Source organism: Leucoraja erinacea, chromosome 5 (assembly GCF_028641065.1).
Source record: "Leucoraja erinacea ecotype New England chromosome 5, Leri_hhj_1, whole genome shotgun sequence".
Lineage (NCBI taxonomy): Eukaryota > Metazoa > Chordata > Chondrichthyes > Rajiformes > Rajidae > Leucoraja > Leucoraja erinaceus.
Window position 1 is genome coordinate 16,489,459 of NC_073381.1, and position 20,852 is coordinate 16,510,310.

Consider the following 20,852-nt stretch of genomic DNA (forward strand, 5'->3'; position numbering starts at 1 on the left):
AGTGCAACCCTCTTATGTATCAGTGATATGCTGACAACTACAAACAATTCTGTAAGTAAGAAGCTATTATCTTAAAAAATCTATTATACTATTCACCTTTACACACAAGCTACCAGTTTTATAAATTCAGTGAACCAACATGAATCTCTGTTCGTAACTTAAAATCATAACAAAGTCAGATCACTGAAGCAAATGGATATCTAAGTACAAGAGCTGCATCCTCATGGTTGTGCTTGGATTTAGTAAATACTACAAGGGAAAATAATGTCCTCACTTTTGGGAAGCAAAGTTCTGCAAATCTGGAAATCTGAAATAGAAGGATGTACGGAAACTTCATTATTTCTTCTTTGTAAAGCACTTTGGTTTCAACGCGAGTTGATTTAAACGTGCTCTATAAATAACATTTACTTACTTACTAGAAGAAAATGCTGTAAAATGTTCTGTAGGGCAAGCGTCACCAAAACATCTCTGACGTCAAAGTTAATAATTTGAAATGTTAACCTGATTCTCTCTCCACAGATGCTGCCTGGTCTACTGAGCATTTTGTAGCATCACCTGGTTTATTTCTGACTTGTTGGTAATGTCTTTAACCAGGAGTCAACATGACATTGCAATTATTAACACAAGTTACAATCAAAGCAAGTAATTGAAAGCCCAGGGGATCCTACCGTTAGGGTGCCACAGTCTGAAAGGTTTGTTTTTACACTGAACACGTAGAAGTCTTCAGTCTCTGTTCCCTGACATTCAGGATCATTCAGATGCAGATCCCTAATCTGCAATAAGTCAAAGACAACAGTCATTTCAAACTTTTAGCTACTATCACTTGAATGTCACACAGTATGAATATCTATCAGTTACCTGTAAGGAGGCTGTGACTGATTTTGGTGTCGAATTTTAGTATAGTGCAAAATCAAATAAATTGTCAAGTGATCAACGCCAGGGAGAAACACGGCAAAGGTAGAAATGCCACCCTGACTGCTGCCATATTTACACCCGACACCGATGATCCAGCTTCGCGGCAAGGGCCTGAAAACATCGAGTTGGCTGAGGAGGCCACCGACCTCGGGCGGACTATGAGGGGGAGAACTGGGTATTTTTAGTGCCTTCCCTCACCGTGAATTCTGCTGTGGGGGGACGTTTCTTGTTGATTTCTATAGTGTACTGTTCTGTGTCTTTTTTTCTTTTTTCTTTTTTTCTTTTTCTTTTTTATTTTGTATGGATTTATTGACATTTAATCTGTTCAATTAGTTTAATCAATCTCTGTAAAGCACTTTGGTTCAAATTGATTTTGTTGAAAATTGCTATATAAATAAACATTATTATTATTATTATTATTATTATTATTATATAAGTCTCTGCTCCTTATGTTTGGTTCAATGGCTCTTTATTGTCACATGTACCAAGGTACAATGTCAATATTTATTTTTGCATACAGTCAGTAAATCATTACCACACATAAATACTATCCCAGATTAAGTACAATGTGTACAGAAGTGTCTCACTGAGCCCATATACATGAATCGCCAGGTTTTGGCACCATTTTGAAAGTCCAAGCCGCAGCTGGCCATAAAAGCCTGTTGCAGCCATTACCACAATCCAGATTGCCCAGCAAACCATCGTCCCTGTACCTGTGACAGGTCAGAGTGGATGTAAAGATAAAAGCTTTCATGGAGGAGTTCCTGTACGAATGCTGTATGACAAGATTGACAAGGACAAAATAACTGGGTGGTAGCCTGGGAATAATGCTGATAGAGATCTCGAAGATCATGAAATGTTTTGATAAGATTTGCAACACAGAATTATGGGTGACCAACAGAAGTTCTGGCCCAGTTTAACATAACTTTTCTACTTTTCATTTTATCCCTCTATATGTTAAATCTAGGCATTGTTTGTTTCTTTAATCTGCTCATCAATCATTGGGGTTATGTATCTGTAATACTAGATTCCTTTGCTCAACTGCATCATTTATACTATTAGATATTCTGGTTCTTCCTACAGAAATCTTGTCAGATAACACTCCTGTTTAACATCAAGGAATGCTTGACCACATTAAAGGTGCTACATAACAGTCACCAATGATTAACAATATTACTACTAGTACTCCTCAGTGTGTAAACAATCTGGAGCTCATTACCACAAGGAGACATAGGAGTGAATAAGTAGAAACAAGGAACTGCAGATGTGGTTTACTCAAAATGACCAGTCTGAGGAAGAGTCCCAACCTGAAACATCACCTGTACATGTTGTCCAGAGATGTTGCCTGACCCGCTGAGTTAATCCAGCACTTTGTTTCTTAGAAGTTAATAAGACAAGATGGGAACATACGAGAATATGAATCAAATGACCTGCAGGTGCTGGAAATCTGAAATAAATTACAGATTAATTATTCCAGCAGGCAGGTGGGACTAAGGGAAAAGAGTTGTTCGGCACGGACTTGTAGGGCCGAGATGGCCTGTTTCCGTGCTGTAATTGTTATATGGTTATATGGTTAAATACTGGGAACACTCAGCAGATCAGGCAGCATCTGTGGAAATAGTAACATAGCTAACATTTCACTGAAATGGGCAGGTGGCATGTTTTATTTTCTTAGAGAAGCAATTGAATTGTTCATTCTACCAAAATAGTATCCATTTAAAAAAAACTATTCCCCTTGTTTCTATAAAACTGATGGGGATAATTTATTCATAAATAGCTTTAACAATGTATCTTTTCAATCCTTTTTTTATGTTAAAATGACTAAATAAATTGGTCCGACCTAAAGAAAGGTTCTTCTTATTTCCTTACCACAGAGAAGGTGGCCATTTGGCCCACCAGGTCTCAGAGAATTCCATCAATCCAATTCCTCCACATATATAAAATTGACATCTCCAATTCTCTCGCCAGCCAGCCAGCCAGTAGGGGGTACTTACAGTAGCTCAGTAACCTAGCAACCAGCATGTCTTGGGATGTGGGAGACAACCAGGAGAAACCCACATAGACATAAGTAGAATGTACATGGTCATAAGGAGAGTACACATGGTCAAAGGAGAACACCCATGGTCTTAAGGGGAAACCTACATGGTCATAATGAAAATGTGCAAGGCCATAAGGAGAGACCACATGGTCATACGGAGAATACACATGGTGTGCACAAGCAGGGCCGTAGATCAGAATTGAAGTCAGGTCACTAGAGCTATGAGGAAGCTGCACTACCTCATGGTTGTCCACTGTCAACAGGATCTTCTCCATTAAATTATTTCAGACTGGGTGCATTATCTGCTATGTTTCTTCCAGTAACACTGCTGTTCGATTGCAATTTACTTACATATACTGGAGGAATCCTCGTTAGGAAGAAATATTTGGGGATCTCCACTTCCATCAAGTCCTTGGTGCAAATCACAGATTCATTGATTTCTGTATAACAGAAGAAAGGTTTAATAGCCTTCAGTCTGAAGAAGGGTGTCAACCTCAAACGTCACACATTCCTCCTCTCCAGAGATGCTGTCTATCTATCCCACTGAGTTACTCCAGCATTTTGCATCTAAAATGCTAGGCTGGGAAATTGTGAGGAAAGATCAGATAGTTTAAGGGTTATGTTCTCTGTTTCTCTCAGAGATTGAAGGCAGATTTACATGAGGTAAGTAAAAATGTATTCATCCAGAAGGTGGTGGAAGTCTGGAGTTCACTGCCTGTTAGTTACCTGTGCAGAATACCCATCACATTTAAACTAGACTTGGATGAATGTCTGAAGATTCGTGGCCCACAGGGCTACAGACACACTTGAAATTCGGAATTGAATAGGTAGCTCTTCTTCACTTTGCACAGATAAGATGGGCTGACTAAGCTCCCTTCGGAGATATGCTATTTATGTGACTTTACCACTTCAATCAACAGCTCAAGCTAGCTACAAGGAGTAGCCATGATTTTCCAGAACCCAAATTAATCTTCCAAGAGTATTAAGCCTTTGGATTATCGAATGTGTGTGATCAATGTCACTGTGAAAATTAATTGGAGTACTGGCTGCGATTGTTTCCCTGAGAACAGAGAGGCTTAAACAGACTTGAGAGGGGAGTTCAAAATAATAAGGGATTTTGGTGAACAAGGGGAAATTGTTTCAACCGTGGGAGGATCAGAATCAAAAGACAGATATCCAAGTTTTATTTTTCTTTTACTGCAGGCCCTGATGATTTGGAGTGCACTGTGTGAAAAGGTGAATAACTGACTTTTGCAAACAACTCCAGGTGACCATCTAAAGTGATCCTGTAATACAGATGGTGAGACCATTTAATAAATTAAATCAGTGAATTGCCATGAATGAAGGTGGGGTCCCCATGGCAGGCTCACACTGCGACCAGGATATCCGAGGGTCTGGAATGAACTGTTTGAAAGGGTGATGGAAAATTCAGCAGCAAATTACAAAAATATGCTTTAATGGAACAATTTCTACTGCTTTCAAGAAAGCAATCTAATTGTAAGTTCTTTCAATGAACCAGCACAGGCTGAATGTTGTCCTTCTGCATAATCTCCTGGGTTGGGTGGGAGATTGCAACCTTCACGTGGTCCATCCTGTTTCGACGAATGCAATCAACCTGGCGTGCACAAACAGAAGATCAAACAGAACAAGGTAGACAAAAAATGCTGGAGAAACTCAGCGGGTACAGCAGCATCTATGGAGCGAAGGAAATAGGCTCCTTCGAGTTTCGGCCCGAAACGTTGCCTATTTCCTTCGCTCCATAGACGCTGCCTCACCCGCTGAGTTTCTCCAGCATTTTTGTCTACCTTTGATTTTCCAGCATCTGCAGTTCCTTCTCAAACATCAAACAGAACAAGTTGTTTTACAACTTTGGGCTGTGCACGCCATACGCAAGAAGAGGATCTCCTGGGTGCCGAGCATTACAGAGTCTAAATTGGAACAACCAAGGGCTGTGATTCCAAATGCAAGGGCACAGTAACATGTTACACATGAAGCATTTGATATGGAAAATGCTTTTGCACCATTCTAAGGCACTCTGGAAATGCAAGCTCTTATTTTCTTTACCTGCTGGTGGATACCAAATTTCAACTGCAATGTTCAGTTAACTTGTTATCTTCCTTAGAAAGGAACAGATAGAGGAATCAGGAATGATTACAGTATTTTCTCATCTGTTGAATAAGTCACAGGCTAAAGGAGAAGCTGAAATGAACAGCTGCCAAATGATTATGCATGGGAAAAGCCTTTATTGAAGGGCAGCTCCAAGCATTCAAACTGGGCACCCCAATGGCTGACTTCAAAGTGGAATTCAAATGGTATTCACAAACAGTGGCAGACAATGGGAGTGTGTTGAAGAAAGAGTGAGAAGACCACCCACCAGCAAGCAAAGCCCCCATCCATAAATCACGCTCATAAATTGCAGCATGGTAACCTTACTGTCACTCCTGGGTTTAGCAAGACTGTGGGAGAATGTGTTGGTGCTGCTGAGAAGAGTGCAAAGTGCTGGCCTCACTCCAAGTCATCAATGCATGAGAATTCCCAACTCAGGGAAGACCAGCTCTCAAAATAAACTTAAACCCAGATCCCTTACCATAAGGTTTAAGTCCCACTTACTGAGGGATTATGTTCTTCCTACTGTTGTGACCATTATTCAACCCTGAACCAACTTCCCGAAAAGCAGGTATCTGTTCATTGACAAATCACTATTCCTGAGTATCGTACTTGGTGTGTGTGAATTTGACTGCCTTGTTTCTTAGATTGTACGTAGCTTATTGGCTGTAAAGCAACTTCAAACAGCCTGGGGTTGTGAACAAGACTACGTACATAGAAATCTCCTATCCTCACTGATTTACTATCCTAAAGAGCTCTGCTTCTTATCCTGAACAGTACAACACTCCTCTTTCAGAAATAGTCACTCAAATGACGCAAGAATCTGAACTATTCTCTCTTGCATTATCCCTGCAACAACAAATTTGTTCTTACTGAGAGGTACAAGACGTAATCCTGTGACTGCTTAATATTCATCAATTCTACAATTTTAAACAAATACATGTTCTCTGGTCTCCTTTAGCAGGCCTAGGGGACCATTATATATAATAAGAGGACTGAGAGGACTCTCCCGATGCCAGAGCAACATCACCCGGCGAGAACAGCCTGGAACATCGGGCCTCCGTAGAGGCAACTGTGGAGGCCTCAATGGGTCCGACTATGGGTGAACTGGGGTTGGGGACTGGACTTTGTGCCTTCCCTCATAATGGGAACCATTGTGGGGGGATGTTCTTTATGTTTAAAACTCTTATTAATGTTATGTCTGTATTCCTTCTTTATGTGCTGCAAAATGGCAAGAAGCATTTCACTTCACTACCCCTAGGTGTATGTGAATGTGACCAATAAAATACCTTTGATAAACACATCTCACAGGTAGCAGAACACTCCTAAAATATTATTACAATCAAAGCAGAGTTTGATTTATTTTACAGTGCATATCTATCTCAAACAATTAAGAGGCAGAACACAGCTTACATTTACATGTAGCCAAAGTTAGACACACACACATACTTGATAAACAGATATATGGTTAACAGGTGAATAAATAGAGGAATTTACATAGGTTAATTCCAGAATCAAATAAATACATTGAAAGAGAATGAAATAATCCCAGGTCAACCTCAATCTGTTGATCAGATCAATGTTACACGGACTCAGTACTTACCCTCTCCAAGGTTCAGAAACGACATTGTCAAAGCTGGGAAGACAACCATTATGAAAGGTAGCTTTAAGCCTGCCATGGGGGATCTGGTCCAACTCTTGGTTTTGGTGTGTAGTTTTAGTCACTGAGGTTTAGATCTGTGTTCCCTCGTCGTTTGGAATGATTCATTCCCTTTCCCCTTAAAATGACTCTTGAGCCTTAACTACCCACTTGGATTCCATCCAGACACTGAAATTCTGAGGATGAATAGCTGAGGCTGCTGGGGTCCCGGGTAACAGCGACACACAGAGAAACTCTCACCAGGCATTCAGTGGAGCAAACAGAATTTGCCTTCACTGGACGTTTGTCTGGGCTCACATCAGGCTTAGCACCGAGCAGGAACAATGAGATGCATCACACAGGGGGGGCGGGTGGTGATTCTGTGTACGCCTCACTGCTGCTTTCTTAGTGGAATGAAGCAGAATCTCACAATAAAGTAATGATCTGCGAGTAGCTGTCACCTCCTACCTTGTCAGCATTGGTTCAACATGCACCTCAAAGTCAAATGGTCAACACCATACCAGAGCCGTATGCCCCTGTCCCACTTAGGAAACCTGAACGGAAACCTCAAGGAAACCAACGGAAAAGGAAAATTCAAAACTGGCCGCAACTAAAAATAGGTTGTGATTTAAAAATCGGTACTTTTTAGTCGAAGCCAGTTGCCGGAGGTTGCAGGTGGTTGCCGGAGGTTGCAGGTAGTGGAAGGTAAGACCTTCCACTACCTGCAACCTCCGACAACCACCTTCAACTAGCATCGCAACCGGCTTCGACTAAAAAAATTACCGATTTTTAAAACGGCAAACTATTTTTAGTCGCGGTCGGTTTTGAATTTCTTTAGACAATCGCCGGAACATAGAAGAAGCGGAAACCACTTTCGACCATTAGGGAGACTGACAAAAACCTCCGGGAACCGCACGGAAACCTTGGGTGGGGCGCAAAGTCTCCGTTCAGGTTTCCTAAGTGGGACAGGAACTAGAAGGGTCGAGATGGCCTGTTTCCGTGCTGTAATTGTTATATATGTTATATGTTATATTATGTGACCTGACACTCAGAGTGCAGTGCTGCAATGTCAGAGGTGCCATCTTTTCAATGAGATGTTAAACCTAGAAAATAGGAGCAGGAAGAGGCCACTCAGGCCCTCAAGCCTAACCCGCCATTCAATATGAACATGGCTGATCTATGGTGGCCTCATCTCCTTATTTGTGCCATAGCCCTCAATTCCTCGAGCTTTCAAATATTTATCTGTTTCTCTCTTAAACATATCCAATGATCCGACTTCTCTATTCTCAGAGGTAGAGAATTCCAGAACTTCACGATACTCTGAGAGGTAAGATTTCCACGGACCTCAGTTTGAAATGACTGACCTCTCTTGCAACCACATCCGCTCATTGGAGAGTTTCACATCATCTGAACATCATTCCGATTGCACATGAGAGTAAAAGTGAAATTGTGGCCGTCCCAAAATATCCCATTTATGTGGAACTCTCACTGCATTAACACATCGAATATACTTCACAGAAGCATTATCAAACAAGAATTACTACATAAAGTGAGATTGGGATGGAACAACGAAAGCTTGGTCTGAAAGATAGTTTTTAAATGTTTTTTAATGGAGCAGAGGGAGGTGGAATAGTGATGAGTTTATGGGAAGCAGTTCCAGGACGTAGAGGCTGGATGGGCGGAGGAGCAGACATCAATGGGTCCGAAATTAAAATCAGGAATGCCCACAACACCAGAACTGGTAAAGGACACAGGTCTTGGAGTGTTAAGAGCAGGAGGAAGAGATATGGAGGCTGAGCATTTGCTGATCAGAGAAAATTCAGTTTAGCGAGTTCGGGGGTAGAGGGGGAATGGGACTTGGATGGAGTCAGGACGCAGCAGCAGACTTCTGGAATAGCGCAATGAAGGACCAAAGGCGAGGTGAAGAGAGGTCACAAGGGCATGGGCAATGAACATTAAAAAATACACAGGCTGGAAAACCTAAATTAAAAAGAGAAAGTGCTGAAAACATACAGCAAGTCAGGCAACATCTATGGAAAGAGAAGCAACGTTTTGTTTTTTTTGTTTTTTTTATTTATTAGAAGTAAGTACAATACAGTGGTACCTTTTTTACGGAGCCAAATATATGTTGGCATGTTACATTCTATGTACAACTTCATTTTTTTTTTTTTTTTTAAAGGAATGAGAGAGAAAAAGAGACTAGGTAATAGAGAGTAGAAAAACGTGTAGTGTGTGTAAAGAAAGACAAGGAAAACAAATAGAAAGAGAGAGTGAGGGAGAAAAGTAAAAAAGAAGAAAGAGAAAGAGAAAGGGTAGAAAATAGGAGATAGGAGATGAATATTTGTATTCTTGACCATCTTTCACCCAGACCTGCAACAGTTGATTTTTACGATTCTGTTGCAACACATGCATCTAAGAAGTCAATAAATGGAGACCAACTCGTTAAGAATTGGTCTGGTTTATCTATTAGGAGGAATCGCATTCCTTCAAGATGTGCTGTGTCCAACATATTTATAATCCACATTTTAAGCGTTTTAAACCATCCAGAGAAGCAAAGATAACGTTACAGGTTGCCCCTTTGGCAAACACCCTTCAACCTATAACGTTAACTGTATCTCTTTTGCAGCTCTTGCACTTTTCTATCTGTACATTCTCTGTAGCTGCATTCTCTGGATTTTGTACTGTTTATTTTCTCTTTTGCAGTACCTGCTGTATTCATGTATCGTTTGATTTGCCTGGGTATCATGCAAAAAGCATTTTCACTGTATCTCGGTAATATGACAATAATAAATCAATGCTGATTATTTCTTGCAGTTGTTTTTATGTAATGTAATGGCACAGGTTTTTTTTCCAGCAGCGGATAAACTGAGGAAGAAAGAACCCTTGTAGTCCTGAATGTTATATTTTTCCCAGCCAATACTGCAAAGGAAATAATCTGGTGTAATTGGATTGCTCTTTTCAGAACATTACTTTGTAATGTAAAATGGGCTGTCGCCTTCCCTCATTGAATAATGTTCGCACTTTAGAAATATCTAATTAGCATCAGAGCTTTAGGATGTCATGAAGTCTTCAGAAATGAATTAGAAACTTTGTACTTGGAGAAATGGGTTGGAGGCCAAAACTTGTTAATCTACTGAGAGAGATTCTGTTAGTAAACCCCTGTTAGTAAGCTTTGTAAACAAATATTGCACTAAAAGTGATGGCGATAAAAGGTTTTGATTTTCATATGTTAGCCATTATAGAATGAGTAGTGACTCCAATATGCAAAAGAAGCAGGACAATGGCATGACGTGATTTAACCATAGTGTATTAGAGATAATGCACGTGATCTAACTGGGCAACTCGTCTTCATAAGAGTGTATCTCGTGTTGGTTTTGGTATATTTTTAAATCACAACTTCAAACTGCACACCAACAACACAGGCTCAACACTAATGACCAAGGGAAGCCTGGCAAAAGTCCAGTACATGACCTCAGTGACACCCGATGGCTTAAGTCTTCTGCTTCTGTTCACCAAACTGAAGGATTCTTCCAAGGGTGGTAGGCAAGGTTTGGAGACAGAGGCACTGGCCCCTCCCAATAACTTAATAAGGTTATGATTGGACACATACAGGAGCACTTTCATTCATGCATGCACGTGCCCGTTAAGAGCTGGTGAATTTCTATTGCTGGGCACAACTCTGGATCACTCCACGGGTGGATATGGTGGTTTGGTTTACTCAGCATATGGCAACAACAGATCTAATCAGAAATACTCCAAGGCAGCAAGACTGACACTGCTGCAGCTCTGACAACAAAGCAGCGCCTTTGCGATTGTTCATTGAATGGGAGGTGTCCCCTTAAAAGTTAACTTGAGTGATGACTTACTCCACAGACACTGACACTGACACCAACATCTCTCACGTTTGGAGACGTTCTGCTCAGCTGGTTGCAGCTCCCTTTTTTACTAAGAACTGATTTATGTGTGAACTCTCTTTATTGTGAATTTAATGGGCAAAAGTGCACAGATAAAATGTTAATTGTTCCAGTGCAATGCTTCGAATAAATTCCAGACCAGAGTCATCGCTGGAAATTATTTGCTTCATTCATTGCTTAGATTTATATGTGGGAGAAGAGACCAAGAGGCATAAACAGCTTTTGTATCAATGTAGCATTGAAGGTGAATAAGAATTTCTAGGCTGCAATAAAAGATTTACAGGGCTTTTTTGCACTGTGGTTACTCACATTTGTCTACGTGTCTCTGAGATGCTAAATGTCTATGAGATGACTGGAAGCAAAATAAATATCCCATTTACTGCCTGCGTTACTTTGTCTCCCTACGTGCACAACCCCCAGATCCTTTATGCTATTTACTAGATTGTACGAGACAAGTAAACGATCAGTTAAGAATGAGGAGCATTTCAGTTCTTCAAAAACATCTAAAGAGCTGATTTCACACTGTTAACAAACTCTCTCTCCCATGCTTTCACTCACACCCATGATACTGGCATGGCCATGTGCATTAATTATCCTTCTCTAAATGACCTTGGGAAGGTAGTGGTGACAAGCTGCCTTCTTGAACTCTTGGGTCGTTTTAAGTGAAGATATTCCTATAATGAGTTCAGACGGAAGTTCCAGGATTTTAATCAAATCTTCAATCAAGGAGAGCAAATATGTGTCAGGGCAGTGAGCGATTTCCATTAAGTGCAGATCTGGGAAGTGTGCCAAAGAAACATTGTTGTGATGTTACAATGCAAATTGTAGACTGCACGCACTTGTGCTGGTATTTGCAGCGAATGAATATCTTGATGAGTGGGCATGGTAATCAAGCATTCCACGACAGTATTGCACATCTCTTGAGAGTTAACAAATAAACCATTCCTCACGGAATACTCGGCCTGACTTATCCTTGTGCCTTGAGTGTTTATGTGACCGGTCCAATTAACTTTCTGGTCAATGATAGATGCCTCGAACATCAGACTCGTCATAACAAAGTATTTTTGAAATTCCTGTGGAGAAAATTGTTTAGAAATACTAAAAATATGTTAAATTGTTTAATAGAGTATGCTGTAATTGCACAGTGTCAATATAAGTGATTGCTTGTCAATTTCAATGCCCACCTCTGTTAAAGTAGCAGCTTTGTTCTTAAGAGACACTGCAGGGAGGTTACATGGAAACAGTCTTTCCCCCTTCAGGACAGCTTTTTCTCTGCTTGTCAATTTCCAAAGTAAATCTTAAGTGTTTATCTAGTTCAAGAATTAAATCATATTATAATCAAATCACCTGTGTAATACAAATACATGTAGTGTTGTCTAAATCATCAATGGCATTATATACAATTCATGTTATGGAAACACTCATTGTAGCAAAATTGCCTGTACTGGCTAAAACGTTGTCTATGGCAACAATTTTAATGACAAGAAAAGTTTTATTACCTTCTAATGAGAATATCGCCATCCTGTAAAAGATGCTAGAAAGTATATGGATAATTGGGGTCTAATATAGAGAGCCTCCTCTATATTACACGAGGAGAAAGGGGTATTTATCTGCACAGAAGCAGAACTCAGACAAATGCCACCCAACAGAAATGATGCAGAGGCAAATCGACCAGTTATGACATCAGGATGAGAATGGGGAGTGCAGGGGAGAGATAAGACTTTGCCTTCCATCACAGTGAGGAGGAGATGCGCTGTGATGGATGTTTGTGTAAATTATGTTGTGTCTTGGTTCTTTTTCTTGTGTGTATGACTGCAGAAACCAAATTTCGTTTGAACCTTAATGAGGTTCAAATGACAATAAATTGTATTGTATTGTAAAGATCAGTTAGTTTCCTTTTTTTAGTTTAGAGATGCAGCGCGGAAACAGGCACTTCGGCCCACCGAGTCCACACCGACCAGTGATCCCCGCACACTAACACTATCCTACACACACTAGGGACAATTTTGCATTTACACCAAACCAATTAACCTACCATCCTTTGGAATGTGGGAGGAAATTGAAGATCTCGGAAAAAACCCAGGCAGGTCACGGGGAGAACGCAAAAACTCCGTACAAACAGCACCCGTAGTCAGGATCAAACATGAGTCTCTGGCGCAGCAAGTGCAGTAAGTAGGTATGTTACAAAACCTACCTGAATCGTGGCTGAGCATCTGCCCTACCCCGTGTGCGCGATTTTGGCGCTGTTTAGAGGGGCGGGTTTAAAACGCGATTTTTACTAGGCTGGTGCAATCGAAAATGTTCAGCCTAGTAAATCATTAACGGAAAATCGCTGAAAGACCCCGTCACAAAAGGTATTATTAGTTTTTATGGCCTTGTATAATAGTTATAGTAGTTTAAAAACCACTGTCTAAACTAGCAACCTCTCGCAGCCCCAGGGTTTTATAAAGCAAACAATTAAAGGTATGTACCTTATTTTTACATTAAATGGGGCTTGTATATAACCCTGTTACTAAAGTTTTCTATAGCGAGTAGTTCATTTTGGGCTCTTTATATCCCGCAGTATTTTTCTGGGCACTTGAGGGCACAAATCCAGCGCAATGTGAACGTTCTAAACCAGCGCGTTCACAGGAACCCACTAGAAAGCCAATTTAAATTGACTTTAATTTACAGCAATTGAACACTAAATTCCTTCCATTTGGCCTATAAATTGATGTAAATGAGATTTTAAAATCATGTTTTATTGTGAATTATTTGTGAATATTATTTGGACATGGGCTATTTAAAAATGTTAATCATTTATTAAGAAATGGATAGATGTTTAGATCTAGTAATTGAAGTTTAAAATTAGCTACAATTGGGTAACTAACTAATTATATGCTTTAATTTCAGGTCATCCAAATAAGATTATTTTATATTTGTTTCAGAATGCTTCAATCTATGATAACTGAAAATTTCATTCAGTTCTCTTAATTTTTAAGAAGGTTATGTGCTTTTGACTGTCCACGATCACAGCTTTTTTGTTATGTCCATAGAAAATCAATAGGGAACAAGATGCTAATTTCCGAGTATGAAAATGGCCATAACTTTTTTATTACTTGAGATATGAAAAGTGAATTAGGTGTCAAATTAAACTTATTGTTATGCTTTATCTGATGGGATAAATTGCAGACTTGATTTTTTAAATCTCAAAATTTTGTAACATTGCTACAGTAAGGCAGCAACTCTACCGCTGCACCACCCCGTTAATTTTTGTTTTTCCTGTCTTCTCAACTTCATCCCATTTTCCCAACACCATATTTTATTGAAACCTCTTATCCTTTACCAATCCAGATAAAAGGTAATTATCTTACAAAATTAATTATGTTTCTCTATCCTTACCTGCTTGATGACCAGCTGAATATTTAAAGCATTTTCTCTATTCATTTCTAACCATATAACCATATAACAATTACAGCACGGAAACAGGCCATCTCGACCCTTCTAGTCCGTGCCGAACACATATTCTCCCCTAGTCCCATATACCTGCGCTCAGACCATAACCTTCCATTCCCTTCCCGTCCATATAACTATCCAATTTATCCACTAACAACCTAGTGATATTGTCATTTTGAGGGTTTGAATTACAAATCTTTTTAATGTTGGTTTAATCTGGTTCAATTAAAATTATGGTATGTGTTCTTGTGACAACTTTATTTCAAGAAAGCAATTTTCTTCCATAATATTTTAAATTTTAATCTTGCAGTGAAATATAAGACAATTAAAAATTTAAATCTACTGTACATTGTCTTGAGGCAGCTGACAAGTGGTTTCTAGTCATTAGTCCAGACAATAGTCCGAGCAAAACATGTGCAGCATTCAGAAGGTCCCTTATTGCCGATCTTTCTGCTTAAACCAAGATGTTACTCATTGTCCTGGTATAGTTTATTAAGAGCAATGATACTCTTATATCTTGAATAACAATCCCACAATGTAAATCACCAAAATGGAATATCATCATTAACTCAAAGCTGTTTGCTAATTGATGTCCTCCAATTAGATCATCTAATCAAAGCAGTAAATTCACTTCCCTCCTTTGCAACTGCAGATGACACAAAACTTAGCTTTTCACCTCTACCCTTCCCAACATCCAGAGATCAAAATAGTATTTCCAACTAAAGCAACAATTCACTTGGACTCCTTCGATCTAGTGCATAGCATGCAGTGTTCAAAACTGTTGTTTTCTCTACACTGGTGAAACCAAACACAGATTGCATGATTGCCTTGCAGAGTATCTGCGTTCATTCCACACGGGCCATCCTGAACTTCCCGTTACCTGCCACTTTAATTCTCCATCCCTAACTTCTCAATCTGTGGCTTCCTGTGCTGCTACAATGAGGCCCAGTGCAAGCTTAAGGAATACGCTTCATCTTCCATCAGAGTAGGTTGCAAACGTTAGCTCAAATTTGAATGCTGCAACTTCAGGTTGTTTAATTTCTTTGTCTATTTCAGTCTGCGTGTTAGCTTGTTTTCTTTTTTCTCTGGGAGTGGAGAACCTGCTCTGCATTTCACAACTTCTCCATTCTTCCAACTATGTTTTCACTCTCTAACTGCTCCCATTCACTCATTGATCAGATAACCTTGTTTAGTTCATTCCCTCAGTGAAATTGGTTTTACTCTATCAAAATCACTCTCTCTCTCTCTCTTCACCTGCAGTTTAAGAGGTTCTTTTGTCTCCTTCCCAGTTCTGGTGAAGGGTCTTCAACCTGAAACACAAGTTTTGTTTCTCTTCCCACAGATGCAGCCTGATCTGCTGCATCTTTACAGCATTTTCTGTTTTTATTGTAAATTCCCAGCATCTACTTTTGCTTGATTTTCACTGAATTGAAAAATAATTAGCTATAAAATGGTTTGGAACTGTATTGACGTAAATGTTTCTGAATAAAATGCATTTTTTAAATTCCATTCATCGTTTCCTTAATATCCAGCTCTCAAACGTTACCAAAGGCAAACTTTCTATCAGCCAAACCTTTTGCTCAAATTTTTGCTACATTTTTCCATTTCTTTATTTAACAGTAATCTGTACGTTTTCTTTTCTGAGATTAGTCTAATATGTATCATTTGGTATATAAATTCTTCCTAATATAATTTATCTAGATTTTAGCAAAATTAAATGAATGTGCCAATGAATATGGTCATCTTGGAGGAAAACATATTTAAAGATGTAGTAGAAGCATTTGTTTTTTGTAACATCATAATGGATAATATGAACAACCGGTTTGCAACTTTATTATAGATCCACCTCCACATATCATTGAATGTTTTGGTACAGAACTTCCCCCGTGCCATAGCATTTCCAAGGGTTTACAGTCAGAGGTGATTGTGTTTGATGCTGGAAATACACTGCACAAAGATCCTAGAATTTCAGTGATGTGGAGCTGTCTTTTCAATGCTACTCACTGTCAGACATTAGAGGATTCCTTGAAACCAGTAACAGCATACACACTGTGCAATCAATCACACTGAACAGTTCTCAGGCAGCAGATCAATAAGTTAGAAATTCTAACTTTTCAATTAACATTTGAATCTTTATTTTGCTCCCTGTTAAATGTATCAGACTGAACCTGCAACACCCTAAAACTTTAACCAGTAATAAACAATTTAAAAACTTGGCATTTTGACCAAATAAAAATCTGAACGGAAGAAATTGGTTTTTTTTTTCCCTGGACCACAGAGGTTTTCAGGACTATTTATTGTTCAAAGTGCCATTTAAATAAAGATTGATTTATATATTTATCACTCCATGGCCACAGGCTAGAACTCTGAAGCCTAAGTGAGAACACACCAGGTACAAACCAGAGCTCATGCCAGTAGTATTGAATGCTCCTCACCAGCATGGTGAAGATCCTGGCCATGAGACACGAGGACTTCCTTGGGTAACTACATGGCACCACTTGAGGTCCTGCCTGTCTATGTCTATGAAACACTTACAAAGGTCGGATAAAAAAAATACTTGCGTCTCACAATTCCTCATTGGTTTTCCTCAATCAACGAATCCACATTTTAAATGGGAGAAATAATCACAAAAGCAGAAGTGTTGTTACGATCTGCTTGTGGAATGTTCACACAAATAGGGTTCAAAACTCAATAAAGACAGAAACAGTTAATTAGTATGAAATGGGTTATGTTCAAACAGACCACATGACAGTAGTGTACACAGAAAAAATACAGATTCTTCTGGTCAGGTTTACATGTCAGAGGCATATACCCCACCACAGGTAGGGCTCTCAATAGAAAACTCTAATACACCAGCCAACTAAGACTTGCGTATATACCTCTCTAGTATTTGCTCCCAAAGTAATAGTTCTACAGAGAGCTGAGAGGCATTCTAATAAATGTACTCATCAATGGCAAAATCCTACTGTTGTGTGACTTCAATATACACACTAATGTAGGAATAAACAGATTGTTCTCACGTTGAAGGTAGACACAAAATGCTGGAGTAACTCAGCGGGACAGGCACCATCTCTGGAGAGAAGGAATGGGTGATGTTTCGGGTTGAGACCCTTCTTCAGACTCAAATTGTTCTCACATTGGTAAGTTGTTGCTACTGAGCAAGTGTAAAGAATGAGGGTTGGGCCCTAGCTATTCAGGCAGATGGTTACTGCAGTTGAATGATTATGTTGGTGTTATGAAACGTTAAACAGAATTGGGGTAAGAATCTAGTCTGTGACTTCTATGTATCCAAAGTTAATAACTGTAACAACCAGAGCAGTCAATGATAGATGGGACACCTTTTGAAGCAGAGTGCATTCAACTGCGAAATATTTCATTAAAGATAGCGAAGTCAGGGAATATGGGGAGAAGGCAGGAACGGGGTACTGATTGTGGATGATCAGCCATGATCACATTGAATGGCGGTGCTGGCTCGAAGGGCCAAATGGCGTACTCCTGCACCTATTGTCTATTGTGATTTATTTTGAATTCACCTACTTTCATTGACTTAATTCTGTATTTATTTTCCAATGCTGTAGTGTCATTGGGGTAACAGGTGATTGCCCAATGCACAAACGTTACTTATTTCCCTTTCTTTGCAGCTCAAACATTTGAAATTGACAGCAAAATATTTTGAACTTCAGTGTACAAAGTGCATTAAATTACGTGCTGTAGCAATATTTGGAGCAATCTTTCCCTGTAACGCTTCCTTACCATCACTTAATGTTTAATTATCGACCTTGCCCCTCCACACAGTATTGAACATGAAACTAGACTTTCTTCATTGTATTCAGCATTCTAAAATAGCTATTAACAAATAAAACAACAAAACATTTTCTGTAGACACAAGGAACTGCAGAGGCTGGTTTACAAAAACACACAAAGTTCTGGAGTAACTCAGCGGGTCAAGCAGCAACTCTGGAGGACATGGATAGGTGACATTTCAGGTCGGGGCTTAATTTAATTTCACCCATTATTCATTTTGCTTCAGTTTCATTATTGTCCGGGTGGAAATCAAACCCTTTTCTAAATACAGTTCATCACAATATATAACAAAAGAGACTCTGGAAATTGTTCATCTTCAGTGCATAAGTCAAAGCTCTGCTTTCATCCATCTGCAGTCCTTTCTTCCTCTGAGAAGAGATCAGCCAGGTCCCCCACTGTCAGAACAGATGCTTCTGATTGTATAATTGCTGACTTGTTATGACTAGAGACCAATCAGAAAGAAAAATAGTATTAATTTCTAAATAATGGAAAATAAAATGTCTGTCTTTCCCCTTTCTTAAGGAAGTTACATGTATTTATTATAGTGCCTTACACAAACTCAGAACTTCAGAAATGTTGTTTCAGACAAAATAATAGTTAGAAACATAGAAAATAGGTGCAGGAGGAGGCCATTGGGCCCTTCGTGCCAGCACCGCCATTCATTGTGATCATGGCTGATTGTCCCCAATCAATAACCCGTGCTGCCTTCTCCCCATATCCCTTGATTCCACTAGCCCCTAGAGCTGACATGGCATCACTATTATAATGAAAGCAAACATCCACGATTGGCAAAGAAATGCAAGGCCAGGTGTTGGCTGAAGAGCAAAGACTGACTACGGAATTTTTCGTCAATATTACATATTGAGGGAGCATTGCACAGCCAAAAATGGCAATTTTCTCAAAGGTCCTGGCTAGCAAAGAATATGAAAGAAGCAGATGGTCATGGTGATACAAAGTACATGTGATCTTAAATTTACTTTTGGCTGAAATAGTAGGCCTGTTTGTGAATGCAATGTTTGGCTTCAGATAATAATAAGCATACAACAATTTGATTGGTCCTAACTGTGCAAATCATATTCTTCATTAAAGAAAAAGTCTGATTTTAATTGCATCAATGTGAAAGGATTGTTAATTCTTTATTAATGAGATGAGGGACTTACTTACTAGGGAGCAGTTGGCATCTCCCTGGAAGAGCGACATAGAATATGAGCAATAAATACATCTATTTACATGCACAGTCATAGTGTTTTCCTGGTGGGAGGAGTGTCCGGGGGAGGGGGTGATTGGCAGTCACCGAGGTACATTGTTGAGTAGTGTGACAGCCGCAGGGAAGAAGCTGTTCCTGGACCTGTTGGTCCAGCAACGGAGAGACCTGTAGCGCCTCCCGGATGGTAGGAGGGTAAACAGTCTATGGTTGGGGTGAGAGCAGTCCTTGGCGATGCTGAGCGCCCTTCGCAGACAACGCTTGCTTTGGACAGACTCAATGGAGGGGAGTGAGGAACCGGTGATGCGTTGGGCAATTTTCACCACCCTCTGCAGTGCTTTCCGGTCGGAGACAGAGCAGTTGCCATACCATACTGTGATACAGTTGGTAAGGATGCTCTCGATGGTGCAGCGGTAGAAGTTCACCAGAATCTGGGGAGACAGATGAACCTTCTTCGGTCATCGGAGATGTTGACCACCAGGAACCTGAAGCTGGAAACACGTTCCACCTCCGTCCCGTTAATGTGGATGGGGGTGTGCGTGCTGCCTCTAGACTTCCTGAAGTTTACAATGAGCTCCTTGGTCTTCTTGGAGTTAAGGGCCAGGTTAATGTCAGCGCACCATGCTGCTAGGAGCTGGACCTCCTCCCTATAGGCCGACTCATCTGGGTCTTGAGTTGCAAGATTTTGACCCGGCGATGACAATAAATTTCCAAATTACCATGGAGTGCAATTTAGAGAGGAGTATGCAAATGGTGATGATCCAAATGCTTGATGCCCTAGTTCTTATCGGTGGTCAAGGTTGTATGTTTAGGAGGTGCTGCTGAAGTGGTGTAGGTGGTAACTGCAGTGCATTTTACAGATGGTGTGCTGGTGACAGGAAGAGGGATTGTTTGGGGGTTACTTTGTCTTGGGTGGAGTTCAGCTTCTTGAATTTAGTTAAAGCAGCAGTGGCAATCACCCAGTTTTCACCTACACATAAATTCAGTATTTTACCCATTTAACAGGATGATAATACATCACAACACAATGTAGCACGACCTCAGTGTGAAGATGGGACTATGTCTCTACAAGGACTGTGCTGTGGTCACTCTTACCAATACCATTATAGGCAAGCACATCTGTTACAGTAGCCAGGAGGACCATGTTGACCGCTCACAGAAATTTAATCTCCACATACCGCAGACTATCTTACCAGCTGTATCCTTCAGAATCCACTGTCTCGGTTTGCTGTGGTGTCACTGAGCCATTCTCGGTGATAGACTTTGAAGTCCCTCATTCAACGTGCTTCTTGCTAAAATGCTTGCTTTGTCCAACTGTTGTTCAACTGATTTTTCAGCTGAGAAGGGTCAGTGGGTGATAAGCAGCAGGAAGATTTTTTGCTTTTGTTGAATCTGAATCTGTGAGATTTCATGGGGTGCACAGTGACTGATGAGGTCTCCCAGGTCTGCTCCTCCCTGACTGTGCATCTACACTGCCACCTCTGGTCAAAATATTGCAATGAAGGCGCCTTGGACAACTGTAAGTACAAGTAGATCAGGCTGCTGCTTGATTAGTGGGTGGGATGAGTCCCCCAATTCCCACACTAACCCCGAGAGGTTTATGAGAATGAACTTGGAAGGTCAGCTCGGCTGAGAGAGCATCAGAATCCAATGCCTTGTTTGCTCTCATTTAGTTTAAATATACAACTGAATGGTATACAAAGCCATTTCGGAAGGCTGCTGAGCCTACTACATTAATGGGAGTCTGGAGCCATATTTAAGCCAGACTGGTTGAGGGTTTCAAAGGTATTTTATTGT

At 40.1% G+C, this 20,852-nt stretch overlaps 3 protein-coding genes across 5 annotated transcripts in view; 1 reads left to right on the forward strand and 2 right to left on the reverse strand.

Moving 5' to 3' along the window:
• Positions 1-7,497, reverse strand: part of si:dkeyp-110a12.4 (pancreatic secretory granule membrane major glycoprotein GP2) — a 30,922-nt gene extending 23,425 nt beyond the window's left edge. For both annotated transcript variants that reach the window (XM_055635088.1, XM_055635087.1), the window contains exons 1-3: positions 6,663-7,497; positions 3,305-3,393; positions 669-773 (exon numbers count right to left, since the gene is read on the reverse strand). In XM_055635088.1, the coding sequence (XP_055491063.1) occupies positions 669-773; positions 3,305-3,393; positions 6,663-6,738 (270 nt within the window). In that variant the 5' untranslated portion in view covers positions 6,739-7,497. The remainder of the gene's footprint in view (positions 1-668; positions 774-3,304; positions 3,394-6,662) is intronic.
• Positions 1-20,852, forward strand: part of nup43 (nucleoporin 43) — a 162,159-nt gene that overhangs the window by 62,921 nt on the left and 78,386 nt on the right. The gene's annotated exons all lie outside the window — the stretch shown is intronic.
• Positions 16,759-20,852, reverse strand: part of shprh (SNF2 histone linker PHD RING helicase) — a 70,810-nt gene continuing 66,716 nt past the window's right edge. For both annotated transcript variants that reach the window (XM_055635080.1, XM_055635079.1), the window contains exon 31: positions 16,759-18,293. In XM_055635080.1, coding sequence (XP_055491055.1) covers positions 18,194-18,293 — 100 coding nt within the window. In that variant the 3' untranslated portion in view covers positions 16,759-18,193. The remainder of the gene's footprint in view (positions 18,294-20,852) is intronic.